The 18,624-nt window shown below is 44.4% G+C and overlaps 1 protein-coding gene across 5 annotated transcripts in view; it reads right to left on the reverse strand.

The window, feature by feature from the left end:
* Positions 1 to 14,068, reverse strand: part of MEIS2 (Meis homeobox 2) — a 173,949-nt gene extending 159,881 nt beyond the window's left edge. For 2 of the 5 annotated variants that reach the window (XM_013129084.3, XM_013129083.3), the window contains exons 1-6: positions 13,136 to 14,068; positions 11,876 to 12,108; positions 10,138 to 10,279; positions 9,561 to 9,611; positions 8,766 to 8,816; positions 7,712 to 7,861 (exon numbers count right to left, since the gene is read on the reverse strand). In XM_013129084.3, the coding sequence (XP_012984538.1) occupies positions 7,712 to 7,861; positions 8,766 to 8,816; positions 9,561 to 9,611; positions 10,138 to 10,279; positions 11,876 to 12,108; positions 13,136 to 13,147 (639 nt within the window). In that variant the 5' untranslated portion in view covers positions 13,148 to 14,068. Of the gene's footprint in view, positions 1 to 7,711; positions 7,862 to 8,765; positions 8,817 to 9,560; positions 9,612 to 10,137; positions 10,280 to 11,875; positions 12,109 to 12,661; positions 12,705 to 13,135 lie in introns of those variants that run through there. The other 3 variants (XM_031049090.2, XM_031049088.2, XM_031049091.2) reach the window with 2 other exon arrangements.
* Between the last annotated feature and the right edge of the window lie 4,556 nt (positions 14,069 to 18,624).

The raw sequence follows: 18,624 nt of genomic DNA on the forward strand, positions 1-18,624 counted from the left end.
AACATCAGGCTGGAACCTTCTTTTAGAAAATGTAATAATTGCAACACATTCATCTAGGCTAAACTTTTCAGGCAACACAGTGAGTTATGTTAATTTTATGCACTGCAGGCTCTCTTAAGCTGGCTGCTGTTGGACCTCCTTATCACACATATGAAAATTACAATAATTAACTGGTAACACCTCAGCTATGTTTTAAGGCAAATGTCATCCAAAACCTATCATACTGTATTTCAAAAGCTAGACTGGCTTCAATGTTTCAAACCCCTAAAGTTGGAAAGGATCACTGAATAAGACTTCTGCAGCTGAAAACACTTGCTGCCTCTACCAGGCTGAGGTTGTTCTTGACCTCCGTTTGTAGATCTCATTTTAGAAAGACAGACTGTATTGACTGGGAATTTCTTGTGACGCAGTTTTCTTGAGGAAGCAATTTGGCAGAATTTTGCTGAAGGACAGAAATTATAAGATGGAATACTTATAAGATGTGACAGTAGAATGTTGGAGAAATTTGAAAGGGAGGGATATAGCTAGACTTTAATATAAAAAATTACAAATAACTTTAGGGGTGGAGTTTACAGTCTCATAAAAAGGCAACATTCTTTTGCTTTGGACTAAGATCATTGTATGTGTCAGTGAACTTCTATTTTCCTCCCCCAAAGTGTTTCCAACTTTGCATCTCTCAAGAAAACTTCTTGGCCAAATGCCTAATCATAAGTAGTTATTTTATGTATGCCTTCACACAAAAAATGGAACCTAATGACACATCTAAAGTATGCTTCACTGTATCAGTATAGGTCATGTACCTAAAGAGATCTGCTGACATTTACTGCTTTTTTTCTATTAATTTCAATGAAATTTGTATTAAGTGATCACACTGTATAAAAACCCCAAACCAAAAAATCAACCAACCAAAAAAAAAACCCACCACCAACAGCAAAATACACCCACAAACCAAAAAAAAAACAAACCACAAAACAAACAGAAACCCAAAATGTTAGCAGGGCTTCTCATATCTTCTTGCAAGTTTAGTAATATACTTTGCACAAACACGTTAACAAGTGTGGATGATGTCTGCCAAAATGCAATTGCCTGTTTTGTGTACGTGTGCATACTATAAAATTTTCACACACATATGACCTAAACTAATGCCAGATACCACAGAAGCTAAACAGCACACATGTATCTATTCCCAGTAGTTTTAATAATTGGGAGTTAAATATGGTGCTGCTCTTGCTCTTACCTAATTGTGTTAAAGAGCAGTGTTACCAGGAGAAAAGCAGTGAATACTGAGTAGAGCACAATAGAAGGAGATGGAAAATAGATACAAGAAGCTAGGTCTCCAGGGGCAGTATTTTCTATTTGCTGGGCTACAGACTCGCAGCTGATAATGCAAGTTGTAATTAATATAAAAGCAGGAGACAATATGGGGAAAGCTTGTACTAGCAGGGCCACAAGAGATCACTCCGCTGCTATCCACTGTTTCTCATTTACACACACAGCCTTCTCTAGAAAACACAATTTTGCCAGTGCTTTTCCCTTGAAAGTTAAAAAAAAAAAAAAAAAAAAAAAAAAGAAAAGATTTAGCACCACCATAGAATTTTGCTAAATCTAGAAAAGGGCAACAGAAAGGACAAAAGTCTCCTGGTATATAAAGCAAAGCTGATGCGTTACTTTTTTGTTGATGCAGTGAATCTGGTGGAAACTATAAGTTTTTAACTGACACGGGATTTCTAGAAGAGAGGTATTGTAACAGAAAAATTTGATATAGGATAACCTTCTGTTAAATTGCAATTCTTAATTTTTATGCCCAGAATTTCCACTGGACAAAGTCTGGCTAGTTTTTCGTGAGTGCATATACTCCAGCTAGGGCTGATTCTGATCTCACACTGCTTTTTACAGTGATATTAAAGACTCAATTAACCAGAAGGAATTTGCTTCTTATTTATAACTGGGGAGTAAAATCAATCAGGCCAGCTGATACCCATGTAAGTGAGTGAAGCTGGATTTGGATCACAAGCATTAACTGAAGTTTGAAGTATACAGTTGTGACAAGATCAGGCCCTTACATCTTATCAGATGAAATGGACAAAACCATTGATCTTGTAGGAACAAATAAAACACAACTTACTTTCATAAAAGAAACTACAATGATGATAGAGCTCATTCTTTGGAAAGATGTTTGGACTCAAATATCTAGAGATTCCTCTGGTAAATTAATTTTTCAAACACAAAACTGAACCAAGGTACTGATATAGATGGCATTTCTCCCCCAACCAAATCGTGCTCACTTTGCTCTTACAAGTAACACCTGTAAACACGATGGAATGACTGACATGACTGATACCACGAAAGTCTGTATCTAGGTATGTCCATATATCAAAGGTGATATACTATGCTGGATATAGAAACCTATACACATACAATCACATGTGTTTCTATGTGTGCATCTGTGTCTATGTTTTGTATGCATATAGTTCAGGATGGTATCTTAGAGACTGCTGTGGAGTGCAGCAATAATAAACTTACTATGTAAAGAAACTTTCAGAAAGTAAATGAGCAATGTTACGTGTGTTTTCTAAAAAAGACTACTCCTGGTATTACCAAGATCCATTTTCTTACAGGTGTGTATTTAATATGATAACTTTTTTTATATCAGAATTACACAATTTAAACAAAACCCAAGGCATTGTGATCTGTCAGGTATTCATATATGTATGCACATATATGCACAAGTTTTAATCCTTATCCCTCAATTTTGCATTTGAGAAAAGTGTCAGGAGGAATTTTTGACATTCCTAGAATGTGGCCACGTTCTGAAAAGCTGTGTGCTTTCTATTTTCCAATTAAGACTGAAATCAGACATGTAATCCACCTGTCAGCAAAGAACTGAAACTTGAAAAATCAGGGGTTTGTTGTTTTCTCAATTGTCCTTCTATGTCATTCTGTGTGGCTCCAATTCATCTAGACTGACAAACAACTCAAACCAAAGAGGAATACTGGTGTCAAATAGATAGTGGAATACATTATACATTATCAGTTGAGTTTGAGATAACCGAATTTAAAATTGAAACACTCAAATTTGAGCTGTAGATGAATTTTGACTATAGAGTACCTTGGCCCACCAAAAAGAGGAATACACAACATTCTCTACAGTCTTGAAAAGTTCATGATGCTCCTTGCCCCTTTAGAAAAGCATAGGGCCTACAGTAACATCCTATGTCTTCAGACACATACTAAGAAATTTGGCAATTAAAGAAAAATGTTTGCCTTATTATTGTTGCAGTTCGCTACTTAGTTTGCCGTCTGACACACTACAAACAGAAAGGACACATTTGGCATCTGTTCCTGCATTTCTGGTGTACTCCAAACGTCTACCCAAGTCCATCAAAGTGTGGTGTACCTGGTGACTGCATCATCAGGCCTCCACTTACTTCCTCATTATTCAGTGAAATCTTACCTAAAGGTTCTACCCAAGTCCATCAAAGTGTGGTGTACCTGGTGACTGCAGCATCAGGCCTCCACTTACTTCCTCATTATTCAGTGAAATCTTACCTAAAGGTTTAGTTATATCACTGGAAATATTACCACCACACCCCCACACCTTCTCTTTTTCCTCATCTGCAGGATGTCAAGAATTTGCATAGACAATTCTTTGAGAAGAAATACTAAAGAAATTTAAAACATCTAGATGTCCAAAAGTACAAAATAAAAGGATCTCGTCATTTGAGGGCTGAAAGGTTTAATATTCAGACTAATATTTCTCTTCTACAGCTAAGGCATCAGATTTCTAATCTGTCAACAGTCTTTTTTACAAAAAAAGAGATGTATGCATATTTCTATTCATTTTTAATTATATTTTATATATTATGATCTGTATATTATTACCTCTGAACTGCAAATACGTAGAACATATAAACAAATACAAAAAAGAGTGAGGCCCTGCTCCCAGAAAAGGCAGTAGAAGGAGAGCCATAAATTTCTATGGGAGAATTACTAGGCTTCAAAGTAAGTTTGCACTAAAGGAAGAATTGTGTGGCACCAGGTGAAGCCAGGTACAAAAGAAATGTAACTAAAGTACAAAATGTTAACCTATACTGGAAAAAGTTTTTAAGTCTCCAGATTTTACAAGCATTATGTTTTTCAGATTTGAATAGCTCAAAAGGAAACAAAAAAAGATTTGTTGGCAATCTCAACAGGTATCTTAGGCTGAACAGAGAATGCAGGATAGGGCTCAGAATATTTATATTGAACAATAATAAATTGTCTGTGCTGGGAAACTCGGCTTGAACTGCAGGTTTCTTTCCTCTTTTCTTTTCTTTTTCTTTCTTTTTTTTTTTTTTTCCCTAACTGATCTGGTTCAGCCAGGCCATAGCTGTAATTACCTTCTTCCTATCTACAGCTAATACCTCAGAGCAATAAAAAAATATGAGGGTGTTAAAAATTCAAACGCTAATTATGGGCTGTTATATTTACTAAACACAGCAGAGTAATAACAAAAGTTTAGCTTCTTGTGCCCAGCGCTGCACTATTTGATCTACCAAGTCCCTGGACCCTTTACACTTACTGTATTACATAACAGTTAATAGCGCACTAAAATAAAATTCAATAAACAGATTTATTACCAAACACGTATAGCGCAACCACTTACAGCTGTCTCCTTTTTCCAACACAGGTATGCCTCTGAAGAGTTCATTCCTTTGTTGATTTTGGTTTTGGTTCCAAATTAAGTTATATATGTAGTAAAGCAGTAGGTTTTGTAAAGGGAAGCATGCCTTAATTGAGTACTCCATTTAAAGTCTTATGAAAAATACTGGCTAATCCTACAATTCTTGCTCTTACTTTCCCTAATGCCTGTTCTCAGGTCTAGAAAAAGAATAAAATTGAGAGCTGCCTTACTTCCTTGTTCAGCATTCCCACTGTCACTGTTCCCACCCCTCACATCCACATTAAACACACGCGGTATAGCTTTATACCACTTAGTAAGAATAGAGGTGTATGGATATTTGGGGTGTCAAACATCTGTCACAAACTGTCACCTCCACAAGAGAAACCTTGGCACACAACAAATTAACCTACACTTCTTTTTGGCTATCATTATTCATAGCCAATCAGTTGAAATGCTCCTAGTATTTCATGTGCAAATAAAATCATGAGGGGAAGACCCCAGGATCAGAATAGTGAGCCAATACATAAAACAGAGGAAACAACATGCTATCTCTGTCCTTCTGAAGTGGCTCATCATCACCCCTGCACCAACTTTCACCAAATGAGATCTAGCCTGAGGCTGTATATTAAATATGCATATCAAAGCAAATGAAAAAATAAACCTGGAGAGTCAGATTGGATAAATTTGCATGCTTGAACTACTGCATTTTCAGGTAGATGTTCACAAATGATAGCTCATTTTTTGATAGTCTTGCGTGTTTATATTAGCATTTTTTAAAGCTTTTTCTTCCTTATGAATAAAAGCGGATTTCTTCCTGCTGGAACCTTGTGCAGTACAAATATAAATGTGTACACACATGGTAGTTTGACTAAGCTATAGAAGAGTCAAAAGTTTTGTTGGGAAAATAAGCTAATATATATATATTAAAAAAAAAATCCAATAAGGAGACACATTTCCCAAAACGCATGAATAAAATGTAACTATGTGATACAACTCTTCATTTCCCAGTTGGTGTTCTGGTTGCACAAATTATTCCTTCCTTTCAAAACAAATAGCAGGGGGCTAAAGTAAAAATGTTATAGCTCAAATCTCCAGGAAATAAAAGGCTTTAAATTATAATACCCAATGAAGTGGTAAACCCTAACGGGTACAAGATAAATGGGTTGTCATATTTATTTGAGCTTGGGCTTGGGGCCTCAAAAGGAAGAGGAGATTCTTCTTAAGGAAGATAATAGTTATCAAATCATCAAAATGCTAACCTCCTCCACCCCGTCCTATCATTGTGTGTGAATTTAAATATTATAATGGTGCACTGCAAATTGGCTTGAGCATTCGCCATCTGCCAGAACCCTAAACAGGCTAGTTTATCTAATCTCTTCAACATAAACATAAGCATGCTCCATTTCTACACTTCCACTTGAAACACCCTCTTGTAAAGAAACTGCACTGGAGAAACATGTACGGCTTTTTTTTCTGTTGCTCTGAATAATACACAATGACCCCCTATCTTTCAGGTTGCCACTCATTGCAATTTCTTTTCTAGTACTCTCCCAGAATACTTATGCACAAAAATGTAGGGTTGTAAAATGCCATAAAACAAATATTTCTGAAAGTGTCATGCCTCATGGGGTTTATTGTCTACATGTGAAATAGCTAATAAGCAGAGAAACTTTCAGAAACCTCTGCATACTTTTTTTTTCCCTCATAATAATAAATTGAAAATGTAAAACATCACAAAAACCTTGTCCTGCCATGTTTACTGAGGACAAATGAGAAAATGAAAGCTAAGGCCTGGGTCCAAAAATATTTCCTGGACTCTGTAACTATGCTGTGCCAGGAGCAGGGCATATAGAAGAATTTATTATTATTTTATCTCCCAATTCAGCATCAGTCCAGGACTAATGTAATTATCAAATACACACACAAACAACATGTTTCCAAAGGAAACAAAAGCTCCTAGAAAGCTCATTCTCTCCCTGGGCTCACAGCTACTCTTCTTAACACACTGGGAATTGAAGGCAGGCGCCTGTGCAGAAAGCATGGTTAACTTCACACCGGGTGTTAAATTAATATTTCAACCACTAAAATATTAGACTGTATCATTTAGATTATGAGTTCAATTGAATCTAAAACTGTGTATACCCCTTTTCCCCCCGGGGATGCATTCCTATAAATAAACTAGAGTTCACACCCACTCTTTTTAACCAAAGCTATTCCTTCCTTTTTCTGCGGTACCAGCTGTAATCTTTCCTTTCACATCCCAAAGACTGTCTGCGTCTACATCTCTCGAAGGATCACAAGAGCCACTCCGAAACCCGGAAAAACAAAGGCACTCTCCATACCACTCACACCACTGTTCAGTCCTACACACATAACACTAATTCACCAACTCCTAAAGTGTTAAAATCAACCGCTAACCTACTGTTACTCAATCATCATTCTCTCCAGCTTTCTGTAATACATTGTTAATAATTGCTTCATCAAGGTTACTGTCTTTTATTATGAAGATGCTTCAGGCGTTTGGCAATAAGTCCATATTCTGACAATAAGTTGCTATAAAGCACAAGCATTGGAAACTCTAATGTGCTAACCCCCTTTTTTAATGCAATGTAGTATTGCCAATAATTCTCATCACTTGTCATCCCCACAAGAGGGAAGGGGGGAGCAATCAGCAAAACTTTCTCCCTAACTTTCTTCTCTCTTTTTCCTTACATTGCTGCATTGCTTACAGAGTTGGCAAAGAGAAGAAAGCACCGACCTCCACACTAAACCGCAGTTTGCTACCTCCTGAAGCCAGACCAGGAAACTTTACAAGTCATTGCAAACTCTCTGCTTTGCAGATGGAAACAGAAGGAACCCTTTGCACTTCTACAACCTTACAAAGAGAGAGGGAAGAAAGTATAAAGATGGGATCCCAGCTTGCAAGCGGTTAAAGGGGTAATAACAATACTACTAACAGACAACAGCAGCAAAACAATGGAATGGGGAGAGGTTCTCTGAGCAGGTTAAAGTCTTAAAAAGTGCCATAAGGAAATCAGAAGGACTTACATGGTCGGCTAAATTTGTGGAAGATCCTGAGAGTTCTTCGTGGTCTGATTTGGAGCTGCCATCCCTTTCATCAATAACGAGGTCTATTGGCATTTTTCCTTTCAAACAACTAATGTACCGATGGCAGAAGTTATCGCACAATTCATGAACCTGAAAACAGTAACAAGAATAATAGTATCAGTAGTGGCAAAATATTGGATTGCAACTTTTTTTTTCTTTTTTTTTTTTTTTGGTAGCAAAAGCAACCTTCTGATCTACTCTACAGATAACTCTAAGGAGCACAATAGTTGAAGGCAAGGAAACAATAGAGAAATTGTTGCAGCATATATTATTCTCTAGAGACTTGCCGCAGCAACAAGTTAAAGAGAGAGAGATAGTGGGCTCAGCCTGGTGTGCAGAGGAAAGTCCGATTTGATGATAACATCAGAGCGCTGGGAACTGGACACGGGCGGTATCTCTGGTGCTTACACAGCCCGGACAGGTACAACTAGTCACTCGGGATGGGAGCTCTTTAAACCGGGGCGAAAAAACCGTCTGAGTGACCGGGAGCCAGAGAGCTAAGCGACTCGCTGAGGCTGTGGGAAGGGGAGAAGAGGAGAGGAAGAGCCGTTCTAGTTCCCTGGCACAGCCCCCTCCCCGCGCCGCGCAGGGCCCCCTGCCTCTGCCAAACACTTAGCTCCTGTTTGGGGTTCCTATGCCGGCCGGAGCTGGGGAAAAGCAGCAGTGCTTTCACCTCTCTTTTTGTTAAACACATTGTTTCCGAGTAGGAAAAAGAGATTCTACTGAGGGAAGGGGTACAATGGGTGGAAAGGGTTTAATAATATTAAATATTAAAATTGCACTGAAAAAAAAAAAAAAAAGCCAGGCTGTGCATGACTGTCGGGTGTCACATGCTCTGATGGCACAGGTCACACTGTCACACCGCCTTTCCCGTCTCCCCTGGCCATGTTTACAAGTCAGCCCAAACAGTCACGGGTGGGCTGGGGGAAGGGGGGGAGGAGAGGGAGGACACGGAGGGAATGGCTTGCCCCCAGCCTACCTCCATGGCTCTTACCTTTTCTAATTCCAAAAGGTGAAACCTTAGTACTTGTATTGCTTGGATCATCTGCAAGAAAGTTTAGAGCAAGGGGTTAGTTGGGAGACAGGAGCACGGGGTCTGTGCGGAGCTGCAAGCCCAAGGGGGACAGGGGGTGTCAGGGCGCACAGGCATCACCCAAGAGTTTAGCGCATTGGTCACGCTTGAACAGTTTTGACCAACTTTAACCTATACACTTGATTTTTAACATGTTTATTCCAGAAGCGGTGATTAGTTCTTTATTACAGCCATCCTGGAGAAAACCTCTTCCCCTTTTCCTTGCTCCCTCTCACCGCCCGGCCCTCACCCCTGAGGGGCCGCCGAGAAGTCAAACACACGCTCCCACCCCTCCTCCCCGGCCCGCAGGAAAAAGGGAGGGAGAAGGATGAATAGTTTGGCATCTTCTTTACAAGCGGATTTAGACACGACACTTTGAATATTGAAATCGTTCACATTAGCAAAAGAATTGCGTTAGAAAGCTCCAGCTCTGTCTTCTTAAGCAGTTATTTCCTTCAGTTTAGCTTCCCGTGGCTTTCAAACACAGCTTTGCAATGCACTGGGGCTCGGGATTTCGCCCCAGCTCACTTTAAAAGTGTAGGTCTTTGAAGACTCTCGACGGCAGCTTTCCACCCCCCCGCATCCCTCGGCTGCATAGCCCGGGTGCCCGGACGGCGGAGGGCGCTTGCAGGCAGCGGACGGGAGGGGAGCGGGGAAGGGCAGGGCAGGGCAACGCAGGGTAGGGCAGGGCAGGGCAGGGGGGCGAGAAGGCCTTACCAAATTGTCCAACTCTGGATTTGAAGAAAAAAGTGGTTTTTCGGCGCGGACCTGTAAGAATAAGGAAAAGCGGAGTAAATTGCATCTTCTCTCCTCAGCCCTGTCACCGAATCACTCGAAAGGGAAGAAAAACCCCTGTGATCAAACCAGCCGGGACAGATCAGACCAAACCCCGGCTGGACTCCCCGGAGTCACCCGTGTGTGAGCAGGGCCCGCTCCACTTCTGCCTGCCCTTGCCACAGAAGCCCCCTCTTCTTGATCTCCTGCCTTTCCCCTGCTCCCTCTGTCTCCAAAACCCGTCCGCAGTTCCATTTCCCCCTTCTTTAAAGAGGGAGGTCGAGGGCCAGGACTCTCAGACCGGCATTGTGGAGGGGCTCCGGGCGGAGGTGGATCAGGGCCGGCAGGGTCTCCATCTGCTCCCCCCCCCCACCCCGGGCGGCAGGAGATGGGGCGCAGGGGGCTGGGGAAGGACGAAAGCAGGGGGACTACACCGTGCGAGTGACCGGCCGACAGGGTCGAGGGCCTGAGAAGGTGCGAGGGTGCTGGGAAGTGCCGGGCGGGAGGAGCGGTGACGGACCTGCTTGGCGAAGACGGCGATGTCCTCGTTGAAGGAGTCGGAGGAGCAGACGTCCCCGCCGGCCACGCCGGGCTCCCGGGGCGTGCAGGTCGCCAGCTCGCACTTCTCAAAGACCAGAGCTAAGAGGGGGAACAACGGGTGCCTACCGGGCAGTGGCACACAAAGAGAGGGAAGGGGGTGGGGGAGAGGGGGGAAGAAGAGCTCTAATCAACAAGTATTTTTTTTTCTGTTTGTTTGTTTGTTTTTAAAATGCACGGACACACAGACACGACGGACACACGGAAGCAGCCAAGCTCTGCAGCCTCTTGGTATCGCTTCGGGTAGGGCAGGGCAGGGAAGAACAACAGCTTGAAATAAAAATGCTAGCTTTGGTGGCGGTGGAAGTTTGCGTTTGGTTTTATTTTCTTCTCCCCTTTTGAAACCGCAATGCCCGAGCTACATCCCCCGTGCGGTCCCCACGGCTGAGGACAAAAGTGACCTCTCAACGCACCAGGCACCAAACCCGCTCCCGCAGGCAGCAGCTCAACTGGGAATCTTCCACTTTTCGCCACAGCTTAAAATAACGCGAAACCTGGAAGATCCCATCCCTCCCCTCCAGCTATGACCTAAAATGAGAAGCACGGCTAGGCAAACTGCAAACTACTTAATACGTAATTTTATTTTTCAAAGGGCCTGCTAACAAAAATGTGGTGAAGTTTCCTGGCTTAGGAAGCACACCCAAGTAAAATACCAGCTGTCCAGATAAGTGAGCTGGGGAGGGGGCGGAGGGAGGGAGCACTTAGCGAAATATTTTCCCATAGTTGGTGTAGTCAGAAAAAAAAATTATCTGCCTGCTAAGTAGTAAGCATGCATTTGTCTCTTTTCCCCTTTGGTGCCTGATCAAGGCCCCACGCTCCGTCATAAATGTTACTATCTCTCCTTTTAAGCTCATTTAGTATTTTTTTCTAAAAAGCACTGAAGAGAATCGGTGTCATTGCCCCAAGCAATGCCTGGCACAGGCTTGAGTTCTGCCGGGTACGTGTTTCTTTTTCCTCGCGTTCTTTCTTTCTTAAATAGAAAATGCAGCTCATTGCCCCCAATATGTTTATCTCTCCTGTCTCAGGGAAATGCTGCTTGCAAGAAGCGAACCCCTTTTATTCTTACTACCTTCCGCGACGTGAATACCTCTTTATTTACAGTGTTGGAAGAGTGTTATTATGGCACGGAGAACACCAGAACAACACTTCTCCAACTAAAACCCAGAGCAATGAGAGCCGCCTCTCCTATCTGAACTTTTAACTGGGGCCTTTCCGAGAAAGACAAAAAACACACGGGGGGGGGGGGAAGAAAGCAAGAGAAAAAAAAGGGGGGGGGGGAGGAAAAAAAAGGGGGGGGGAGGGAAAAGGAAAGACAAAGCAAGACAACGACACCTCCCCCCAGTCCAGCCTCCCTCCCCGAGAGGTCTGCTAGTCCAGGACCCGTTTCCCGCGGGTGCTGGCACCCCAGCTAAAAACCAGGCTGGGATCGCACTCCTCCTGAAATTGCCGGCAGTGGCAACGCCACCGCGCGGGTCTCCCTGCGGAGCGGACTGCTGGGGGCTACCCGCAGGACCGTCCCTCCCCCCGCCCCGCTCCGGGGCTCGGTTGCCCGCCGCGGCCCCGCGGGAGCCCCCTCGCCCGCCCTGCTCCTGCCCCGCCGCTCCGTGGGCACCGGTGCTGCGGAGCCGGGCCGTGGCGCCGGGCGGCCCGGAGGCACCTACCCGTAGATCGCATCCTTGTCCCGCTTCAGGGCGTCGTTGACAGCGGAGCCCATGCTGGCCGGCATGACATTGGGGTGCGGGGCGTGCGCGCCGTAGTGCTGCCCGGCGTGCAGCGGCGGGCCATGGTTGAGGTGGTGCACCGGGGGTATCGGCCGGGGGGCGTGGGGGTCCCCGTACATGGACGCCGGCACCCCTACTCCGTCCATCCCGCCGTAGTGGGGCAGCTCATCGTACTGTCAAAAAACGGGCCGGAAGAGAAGAAAGAGAAAGAAGGGAAGAGAGAGGGAGAGAGAGAGAGAGAGAGGAATAAAAAAAACAAACAAACAACAACAACAAAAGTCAGAGGAGAGTAAAGCACCCGGACAGACACAAACAGAGCAAAACAAAACAAGAACAGCCACAACAGAGAGAGAAATGTGCAAAATGAAATCAACTGGGATTGGGAGCAGAGGCTGGAGAGGCTGAGGGAGGAGTGGGGGTGCGGGGAGAGGTGAAGGGGGAAAGTGTGTGTGTGTGAGTGCCCTCCCGGGCGTGCGGGGGGAGCCGCTCCTCTTCGCCATGGGCAGGGGAGCCCTCGCAAGGAAATGGGGATGGAAAGGAAGGAAACGGAGGGGAAAAGCTAGAGTTACTCTGCGTTAGAAAGGAACAACAACAACAAAAAGTAGAAATGAATAAACAAGCAGTATCAGAAGCAACTATATAAATAAATCAACACTAGGAAGGAGAGAGGAAAGGTAGGGTGCATGGGGAAGGGGGAGATGAAGGGGGAAATAATCTGAAAGTTACCAGAAACATTATTTAGTAGCAATTCCCCTTGTCCTTGTCAAAGCCAGAGACAGAGAGAAAAAAAAAAAAAGAGAAAAAAAGAAGAAAGCAGCTATATGTGTATACATATATATACGTTCGTATATACACACACACACATATGTATTTCTCAGCCTTTCCTAGGCAGCGGAGGTAGCGGCGGCAGCAGCAGCAGCAAGCTTTCCCCTGTGAAACCCGTGCTACTGAGCAAGCAGGGAGCAGGGAAATCGCGCTGCTGGGGGAAAAGCTAGAGAGAAAAAAAGCGTGGAACAATTGCAGAGAGAGACACACACAGAGAGACACTCACGCACGCACACAAAAAAGCTAGTGAATAATTTTTGCTGCTATTTTTTAATAGTGGCCGCCATCAGCAGCAGCAACAGAGGAGAGCAAATCGGACAGGCCCCTCTTAAGAGAGGATTTATATATAGGTAAGTGTTGGAGATTTAAACCTACCCTTTGCGCCATCAGTCTGCGCTCCAATAAACTCCTGGATGTGTCGTATATTTAATATCCCAGTCCAGCAAAGAAAGTGATTTAGAGTGAAGAAGATTCCTTTCTTTTTTTTTTTTTTCCGCAACCCACTTACAGACTTCTCCTATCCTCCAATATGGGTAAATAATAATAATAACAACAACAATAACAACAACAAGAATAGATAAAAACCAGTCAAGAACCACGATGAGTTTCTGTGTTTTCTTCTTTTTTCTCTCTCTTTCTCTCTTTCCTTTTTCTCTCTCTCTTTTTCCTTTTTTCTTTCTCTACGCGAAAAAAAAAAATAAAAAAAAAATTGTCAAGCCCCCAAACTGAAGGTTACGATCGGCCCGTCAGCAACCCACATGTAACCAAACTGTCGTGTCTCATGGCTTTTTGCCACTCCAGCTGTCAATCAAAGCCAGGGAATGTCAAGGTAGTGAATGAATGATGGTTGATGATGATGAAGAAGAGAGGAGGAATCTTTTTAACCCCGGTTTCTTCTTCCAGTAACTCCGCACTCGGGTTTTGCCTTTTAGGATCGCTATAGGGTTGGTTGGTTGGTTTGTTTTTGGGATTTTTTTTCTTTCTTTTTTTTTTTTTTTAAGTACTGTGAAGGGGGGTGGGGAAAGATGCGAAGAAAAATGGAATAGTTTGCAAAGCGCGGACTTCCCCCTCTATCCTTTTTTTTTTTCCTCCTTTCCTCCTCCTCCTCCTCCTCCCGGCAGGTATTTTGTCTCCCTCTCTCCCTCGCGCTCTGAGATGAGTGAGTGTCAGTAAGTGTTGGCAGGTTGGCTGCTGGCTGCCTTATAGAAGAGGCTCAGTTTTGCAGCGCTGATCGGCGGGAGAATGAAGTGACGGAACCCGGAAGTAGTGGTGGCCATAGCCAGTCCTGCAGCGCGGCGGCGGCGGCGGCGGCGGGGAGCGGCGGCGGGGAGCGGCGGCGGCGGCGGCGGCGGCGGCGGCGGGGAGCGGCGGGCGCGGCGGCGGGCACGGGGCGGCGGGCGCGGGGCGGCGGGGGCGCCCCAGCCAGCTGAGCGCCGGGGATGCGCAGCGCGCCGGCGGGGCGGCCGCGGCGCCGCGCGGGGGGAGCCGCGCAGCAGCCCCTGCCCCGAGAGAAGCAACGCGTGTAGGAAGGAGCGAGCGAGCGTGCGAGCGAGAGAGAGGGAGGGAGGGAGCGGGGAGGGAGGGAGGGAGCGAGAGAGGGAGGGAGGGAGCGAGGGAGGGAGGGGAGGAAGGACAGGGAGAGTGCGTGTGTGCGAGAGGGGGGGAGAGGCAGGGGAAAACTGCAGAGAGCGAGAAGAAAAGTGCGATAGAAGCCCAGCCCCGGGTTGGTTTGCGCTAGATTATTTTAGTAACCAAATACTTTCCGATTACCCGCGATGTTTAGCGGTCTGATTTACGCGCTGAATTATCGGTGTAAATCGCCGGCTGTCGCCGTTGCCGCGGAGGGGACGCGAGGCCGGGGGCACGGAGGGCTATGGGGCGCGGGGGGGGCCGTCCCCGGGAGGCAAACCCGCCCCGGCCGGGTGCCCGCGGCTCCGGCAGCGCCCGCGCTGCCAGGGGGGGTCCTGCCCGCTCGCCATTCATTGTGATTCTCTAAAAATTAATTTTCCAGGGCACGAAGAGAACGGCTCATTCAAACCGTGTTTGGCACCGCTCTTCCTTAAGTGATCGCTGCGATCAAGCACGCTGTGGATGTAGGGGGAGAGGGGGGGGGGAGGGAGGAAAAGGGGGAAATCCCTTTTAGTTTTGAGATTAGGTTGCCAGGCTTTGAAAAGGGCTTTAAAACAAAGTCATGCTCAGCCTTTTGTGGGAGAGATCCAGATGCTATGTAGATTTTTTTGTTTGTATGTTCATTTTGAGCGGACCCGGCTGTGAGCGCTGCGTTTACGTGTGCATGTAGCTGGACTTTGCCGTAGATCGACGTTGCGCTTGTGGAATGTCTGCTGAAGTATTAGCTCGGTAATGCCTTCTAATGGTAGTGCTAATTACGGTGGGGTTATTTAGCAAATTAAGTGAGCTGATGCACCCCCCACCCTTGAGCACCAAATGAACTTTTCCAAGCACACACTTACACACACACAGAGACACGTTAATTTTGGTGTGTTTCTCTCGCCCAATCGCTTTGCCGGAGCTACCCCTGCCTTACCTCAGAGCAGTCAATTACTAAAGCTGGCCAGGATCATCAATCATGGGGGATGCTTGAAGTTTAGGGGAGGAGCGATGGTCAAACTATCGATTGCTGCAGTTTTGTCCTCCCCAGCCCCCCACCCTCGTTCACGGTCCCCTGCACATAAAATCTAAACCAGACTATCCCGTTAATAGTGGGATTTATCAATGATTATGTACCCGGTTGTGAATGTGGCCTCATACATAGCTGGCTTTTAAAATACACGGCAGAAAAATATTATTTATTCAGTTAGGTTTTGGTTTAGTTAGCTTTGATTTTCGTGGTGATGACGGTGATTGTAAGATTTTTTTTTTTTCCTGAAACTTTAAGAAAATGACTCAAGGGGTAGTTACAGATATTTGGCCTGATTTTAATAGGCGTAAGGAATGAGCTCCAGAGGTCAATAAACCCCTCCAAAATGATGAATGATTGAGTACCTGTGATGATGATAGTGATTACCGGAGCAATTAAACAGTTTGATTAAATGAGCCATCATAACAATGATGTCTGCGGGAAATCAGCCCTCACATATAAAGAAAGATAGTGTGAAGCGCTGACAAACGCCAGTGGGCATTCCTGCGTGTTACCGATAGCGCCGAGCCCTGCAGAGCAGAGCAGGGCTGTATTTACAAATATGGGGGCAATACGGAGAAAAGTCCTTCTACTTTTAGCCAGAGTTGCACCCTGCTTAAAACCAGCCAGGAGCCGGAGAGCAGACCCGGGTTTGGGGTCTTTCTTCTTTTTTTTTTTTTTTTTATTTTTTTTTCTTTGCAGAGGATCTCCTCCAAGATTAAAGCTAGTCCTAAGAGTAACCGAATTGCTGTGACTGACTTTCATGGGACTGTAAAGAGAGGTGAGTAAAAAAGCCCTTAGTATGTAGATCTCTTTCAAGCAGTGGTTAAGTCGATTCATTTCACAGGGAAAAAGCCAGTCTTCTTGTGCAGTATTTTATACTCTGTCGTATAAATCGGTAACGTAATTCAAGATATTCATGGTAATGAATGCTTGGCTAATCCTTTGGGTTCACGGAGACCTACAGAGCAGTAGGTTATGCAAATCCGTTCCTACTTTTACAGCTGTAGTTTTCTAACAGATTTTTTAAAGAGATCTAGTCATCGGTGAATGCTGTTTGGTTTTTTTCCTTCTCCCCACCCCACCCCAAAGATGCCAGATTTCTAAACTTGCGTGGCATCACTTGGTTGTTGTATAGCCCATATAGCCAGCTTAGAGGACGTAGCTTAAATATTTGTAGCTTCCAAACTTGTTTTTTTAACCGAGGCAGTGCAAACCTGGAGCCTTGCCTCTTGAGATATGCAAGTGTGTCTCTTTTCACATAGTTTTAGTATCACCAAAGAATAGGTCTTTACTTGTAATGTGGCAGTGCAAAAGTAATCTAGCTCCACTGAAGGCTTCATGTATTTTGTTCAGACCTCAGGATGTGGGAGAAGTTCATCAGTTTTCCTTTCAAAAAGAAGTTTTCAGATTACTTGACTCCATAAAAAAAAAAAAAAAGCTTCCTTGCTTAGGATAAAATCTTAGACCTGATTTTTGTTTATTTCATGATTCTCGCCGAAGTCCCTGTAGATCTCGGTTCTCTTGACTGAGAAATTGTTAGAAAGCAATCTAAAATCAAAGCTGCAAAAGAAGCAGCCAAAGATTTTTGCAGTGTTCAATGCTGCTCCTTTCACTTGTTTCCTTTTTTTTTTTTATTTCTTTTTTTCCCCCTCCTGAACTAATTAACCCCCTGTGCTGGCTCGTCCTGCTGTGCATGTGTGTAATCTGGGACAGAGACCAACTTAAAAAAATTATTTTAACTTGTAGAAAAGTGTAATTTCATACGGTAAATAAAGGGCTTTCATGTTCCTCCTGTGTCTTTTTTTTTTCCTGCGTGAAAAGAGTTGGAGCTTTTTTCCTCTTCACTATCCCAGTGGATTAAAGCACACAGAGAACATGGTTTATAAAGAGCTACAGTTTAGCCATTAAAAAGGAATCTCAATTTAGCGCCCTTAAGTGAAAGTGCTCAGCTATTAACAAAGATGCTGTTGGGAACTCGGAGGAAAATGGGATACGTGCATGCAGGGGGTGCGGGCTACCACAGTCTTAGGTAATTTTTTATTTACTTTTTTTCTCCCTTTCTCCCAGCCGGTTGATATACTTCTTTTAAAACAGTAATTCGAGAAAATTAAATTGGCTCTTTTTCATTCCTCGTGCATCAATTTCACAGCGAAGGCTGTTTCTAGGAAAAGTGCTATAGACGACTCGGTGGGGTCTGTGTGTGTGTGCTTGGGCTTTTTTTGCCTTCCCCCCCCCCCCGCCCACTTTTTTTTTTTTTTTTTTTTTTTTTTTTTTTTTTTTTTTTAAGATCAGCTCAAAGTCCAAAGAGAAATGAGGTGTCCGGTATGGAAGTGCATCTCAGTCAACAGCCAGCTCCTTTTGCCGAGGCTGGAAATGGTTTTAACAGGCGGTAAAATTTCATCTTGTGGTGTCAAATTGGGGTCAGTTTGGGGTTAGCGCTCTCAGTGTCCGAGCAGGAGCTGTCCAGCTGTGTGGGGATTCATTAAGGGCAAAAGATCCGTTTCAAGAAAAACAATACAAAGACAATCAGAGGGCTAAAGATCCTCTTCAAATCGCATTTTACAAGTGCACCAGAACAAATATGGACGCTGAAACCTATTCCCTTCAAACTCCTAAATCGGCTTCTTAGCCCTTGGAGGGAGGGAGAGAGAAAATCCTCTAAAACTTAAGAGTCTGTTTTCAATCAGCCTTTCCGAAGTGTGGCATCTTAGTCCTTTGCTGGCTTTGAGACGTGCCTCCCTCTCTCCCTCCCTCTCTTTTTCCACAGCCTTGCAAAAGCGGATGGCACAACAGGTAATATTTCAGATTTCAGGAATATATGCCGCCGGGGACCTTGGACTGCTGTTTGGTAGGCGCGTCTGCGCCTAGCGCAAAATTTAGTGCAAATAGAAAGTTTCGTGTGGGTTTGTTTCTTTTTTTTTTCTTTTCCCGGGGGTGTGGGGAGAGTGGAGGGTGAGGAGCAAGCCATGCTCGCAGGAAATCCTGTTGGACCCCTTCGGAAATTTTCTGCACTCCTTGTGGGTGATGCTCTGGTCTGACGGGCGATTTAGGCTAGATTTATTTTACGGTTCCTAGCATTTGTGGAAAGCACCTATTGCTAATCTGGTTTATTAAATTCGCGTGGTTTAAATCCTCTTAGCGCCCCTACATCTGTTAGAACAATTGACGCTTTGCTACAGGGACAAATAACTTGAACCTTAATCTTGTTTGTAACTTTATTCAA

Source organism: Melopsittacus undulatus, chromosome 4 (genome assembly GCF_012275295.1).
Source record: "Melopsittacus undulatus isolate bMelUnd1 chromosome 4, bMelUnd1.mat.Z, whole genome shotgun sequence".
Taxonomy (NCBI): Eukaryota; Metazoa; Chordata; class Aves; order Psittaciformes; family Psittaculidae; genus Melopsittacus; species Melopsittacus undulatus.